The sequence below is a fragment of the Ochotona princeps genome, chromosome 1 (assembly GCF_030435755.1).
Source record: "Ochotona princeps isolate mOchPri1 chromosome 1, mOchPri1.hap1, whole genome shotgun sequence".
Classification (NCBI taxonomy): Eukaryota; Metazoa; Chordata; class Mammalia; order Lagomorpha; family Ochotonidae; genus Ochotona; species Ochotona princeps.
In genome coordinates this window covers 77,301,664-77,305,910 of record NC_080832.1, presented here as the reverse complement: position 1 = coordinate 77,305,910, position 4,247 = coordinate 77,301,664, and the positions used below count along the sequence as shown (strand labels likewise).

At 50.5% G+C, this 4,247-nt stretch overlaps 1 protein-coding gene across 1 annotated transcript; it reads right to left on the bottom strand.

Annotated features, from left to right (window-relative positions):
- Window positions 1–339: 339 nt before the first annotated feature.
- LOC131481697 (sperm motility kinase Y-like) lies at window positions 340–2,146 on the bottom strand. Its single transcript, XM_058671636.1, has one exon. The coding sequence runs from the start codon at window positions 2,062–2,064 to the stop codon at window positions 454–456; it is 1,611 nt and encodes a 536-aa protein (XP_058527619.1). The 5' UTR covers window positions 2,065–2,146; the 3' UTR covers window positions 340–453.
- Window positions 2,147–4,247: the final 2,101 nt, after the last annotated feature.

Genomic DNA, 4,247 nt, shown 5'->3' with positions numbered 1-4,247 from the left:
CTTCCCCTGTTTCCTTTTCTCCTCTTCCCTCCTTCCACCTCTTCTTCCCCTCTCCCTTCATTCCTGGAACCCCCTCCCCTACACTTCCTTAGCCCAATCTTGCCTTCTTCTCCCCCCACCCTGGAACTCTCCTACCACCTCCTCCCCTGCTCCCCTCCCCTACCACCAGCCTCTGGGTACCATTCTCTTGTTCTCTAAGAAGTCAGGCTTTGGGCATCCCCATAGCAGGGAAGTAGAAGGCATCCATCTTTCCATGGTGATCCCCTTGAAAATCAGCTTGCTTGATCATTACCAAGTGCAAACAGGAAATGAAACATCACACAGCACACATTCCAATAATGCAGTTATGATGTTTATTCATGAGAATCCCAGTCAAGGCTCAGTGGAAAGAAAAGCATCGGGCTCATTGGGTTGATTGTGGAGACCCCTGCTCTGGGGTTGCCCCAAGTTAGACTAGCTGGGGGCCACCTTCCTGCTATGGATGCCAAGCCTGCCGGAGCTGATATCTGGAGCTGGTCCCATACAGCAGGCTTGCCTCAGAAACTTGATGATCGCCCTGCTAATTCTTCTGCACAGTCCCTTGCGGCCAGGTCTCCTCTGGACACACGTGGCAGGTGAGCCCCCAGGCTCCTCGGGCTCAGATACAGGAATCTCTGATGCCACCACCTGGTCTTCAATGCTTCTGCTGATACAGGTAGAGGGGAAGGGCTCCACGGGCTCTGCTGCGACTGGTGCTGCTGGGGTCACAGCCTCCACCAGCACAGCTGCTGGCCCTTCCATCTCCACCTGGGCCTCGCTGCTGCTTGTGCTGGTGTCAAGACTGGGGCTGGCACTGGACTGGAAGTCCACAGGGCCAGGGCATGGGGCTGCACTGAGGCTGAGGCTGGGGGCCCTCTCCTCCTGTACCTGGCCAGGGAATAAAGTACCTGAACTGGATGACGTGGACTCCTCTTGACTCTGAGGTGACAGGGGCTCATGGCTGGGCAGGCCAGGCTCGCTGTGTACCTTCCTGCTATTTGCCAGTGAAGACACCCTGTGTAGCTCGGGCAGGCTGTGCCTGGAGCTCATTTCAAGGGGCAAGGCACACTCCTTTGTGTGTGTATTCTGTTCCAGGCTGTGGCCACCAGTGCCTGAGAACATGGCCTCCTCAGGGGTTGGCAGGAACCCCAGGCTTGCCAGGTACTTCCGGGCTTCTGGGTCTTCAGGAGCCCCCAGCGGCTGCACCAGGGTGATATTCTGGTCCTCTGCTTTCTCTGGGCAGGGCGCAAACCAAGCATGCTGCCTAGCTTGTGCTGCCGTGGGCCTCTCTTTGGGGTTCCACGACAGAAGCCAGCCCTGGAGGTCCTCCAGGGCGGGGCTCACCTCGAAGGGCAGTGCGTAGCCCCCACACAGCACGGAGCGCTGCAGCTCCGCCTTGTCTGCCCCTTTGAAGGGCAAGTCCGCAGTCAACAACCAAAACAGGATGACACCAATACTCCACATGTCGGCCCTAAAAGCATCATAGGGCTGGTGCAAAAAGCCCTCTGGGGCACTGTACTTGAGGGTCCCGCAGGAGCCTATCACCAGCTCGCCCTCAGGTAGCAGGCAGCTGAGGCCAAAATCTGCCAGCTTGACGTGCATGCTCGAGTCCAGCAGGACGTTCCTTGGCTTGAGGTCCCTGTGCGCTATGCGCTGTCCGTGGCAGTACTCCACGGCCCCCAGCACCTGACCCAACAAGTCCCTGGCCTCGTCCTCTTCCAGACCACCACGGCTCATCACATAGCTCTTGAGGTTACCACCGTTCGCCAGCTCCATGAGGAGGCACAGGCGCCCTCCTATTTGGCCCACCTGCAGCAACCGGATGATGTGATCATGCTTCAGCCTGCGGAGGATGCCTGCTTCATGCCTCAGGTTGCTTGAGCCGTGGGGACTGTCCTCTTCCTGGGCTACCTTCACAGCCACCTGCGTCCCCGATGGCGTGCGGGCCAGCAACACCACGCCAAATGTGCCCTCACCGAGTACGGACACGATCTCCACCTGCAGGGGCTTGCAGGCTACAGCCTCCAAGTCCACGTGTCCTTCCATTGGGGGTTCCCTGACTACTCTCTCTCAACTGCTCTCTCTAAAGGGATGCACAAACTCTAACTAATACGAACCCTAACTGTGCTATCTAGGAAAGAAAAAAGGGGGCTACAAAGGGACTAGCAGCTGAGATAACTAAGGCACGGTACTTCTAAAGTGACTACACTAACAATGCGGAATGGTAAGACTAAAGGCTATCTAATGAAAAGTGGAAACAACAAACAGGAAAACCACACAAAATAACAACCACTGTATAACTGCACTGACACTGATCAATCTAAGCACGCTAACTAGCTAGAAGTGGGGGAGCAAGAAATGAATAAAACTGCAAAAGAATACAAAAGGGGCAAAACAATAACTAGGTAAGAAAAAAACAAACTAAAACAAACTGGGAAAATGAATAAACCAAATAGAACAAGAAACAAACAAACAAACAAAACAGCACACACCACCACCAACAATCGCAAACGCTAGGTAAGATGGGTCCAAGGTCGCCCAGGTCACCAAAATAGCTCCCTGGTCAAGCGGACAAAAAACCTGGCCCAGCGTGGCTTATATAGGCTGCAGAAGTTCTGTCATCATAGCACTGCTTATGAAGTCAGTGCAAGAAATGGACCAATGAGTGTGCAGCAGGCACTTGTACAGTCCTGGGTCTTTGTGAAGTCAGAGCAAGGTAGGGACCAATCACAGCTGCAGATATTCTTGTGGTGGGGGAGGGTTTCTCAGGAGCCTTCTGTGTGAATGAAAATGTGGATCCCTTCAAATTTGTGCTTAGATTGGTGATAGCTTGATGTTTATTGATTGAGCAAATAACAACTCAACAATTCTTCAAAGGCCTTTTAATTTCTGCTTGGAGCAGTGACAGTAATTCCTGGCTGTTGAAGTCCTTGTCAATGTCCACACTTGCAGTATACATTCCTTTCACTTCTGAAGATAGGTCTCCAATTGATGGCACACCTTCTCTGGCATCATGATAATGTGACACAGCGTTCTGTTACCCAAGACACCATCAGGTACATTATTTACCTCTACAGAGCTGATAGGAACGCATCTTTCATGAGCATTTCCCCATAAATTCATCATCTTTTTGCTCAGCAGAACCTGCAGAGGACCAGAAGGTAATGGGGATGATAGAGTCCTGGTCCAAAGGCTAAGGAAGCGTCAGGTGAGATACAATATCCTCCAAGACTATTGAAGACAGTAGGGACAAATCAAGGCATTCTCAGATCTTTTTACAAAAGCTAAGGTTGTGTCCTCAACTGTTGATAAGAAAGAGCTCACCCTTTCAAGCCTGGTGTCAATGTTGTGATTCAGGGGTTCAGAGGTTCAGATGTTCAGGGATCAGGAGTTGATGTATCATCAGCATCACAATAAGCACTTGTGGAGGCTACTGCTCCCCTTGCAAGCTTGCTAACTCTGTGTTTACCCTCCTGGTAACTGCCTGGCCTGCCCTAGGTGTTGTATTCATTTTTAGAATGAACAAGCAAGTTGAAGATCTCTATCATTCTCTCTCTGTCTCTCTCCCTCTCTCTCTCTCTCTCTCTCTCCTCTCTCTCTCTGTCTCTTTTCTCTCTTTTTCCATGTAGAATAATCTGAGAGAAATTTAATTCTCCTTCCTTGGGTAGGGTCCAAATCCAATCATGGACAGCTATATAGGATGTGAACCACCAGATGAAAAATCTTGCTCTCTGTCCCTTGCTTCTTTGTGTCTCTGACTTTCAAAGAGAACGCATTTAAAAAAAAACTTTTCAATCATCTATGTAAATGTAAGTGATTCTGCTAAACAATGTATGCCAATCAGGCATCCACAGGAGGTGGGCAGAAGTCCTCCTTAAGCACAAGTGATTTTTAATGTGAAATAGTCACCATTTTCAATAGTTCTGATATTCAGAAGCTACAAGAATGCTACAAGCTCTACCTAACTATGTAAAGACAGTGACAACCAGTGTTTCCTCCACCAATACTAACTCCACCCCCTCTACCTCAACCATCACTTATTGAGTGATTGCTAGGCTCCAGGTCTTGACCAATAAACCCTGAGACACTGATGTTCTCACTTAGTTCTCAGCGTTTTGGATGAGATGGGCACTATTTTCCTCTCCATTTTGTGTAAAAGGCACAAATACCTTGTCCTCAATCACATGCAGTGGTGGCACCAACACACACCCGGCCCTCTGCCTGGGGGA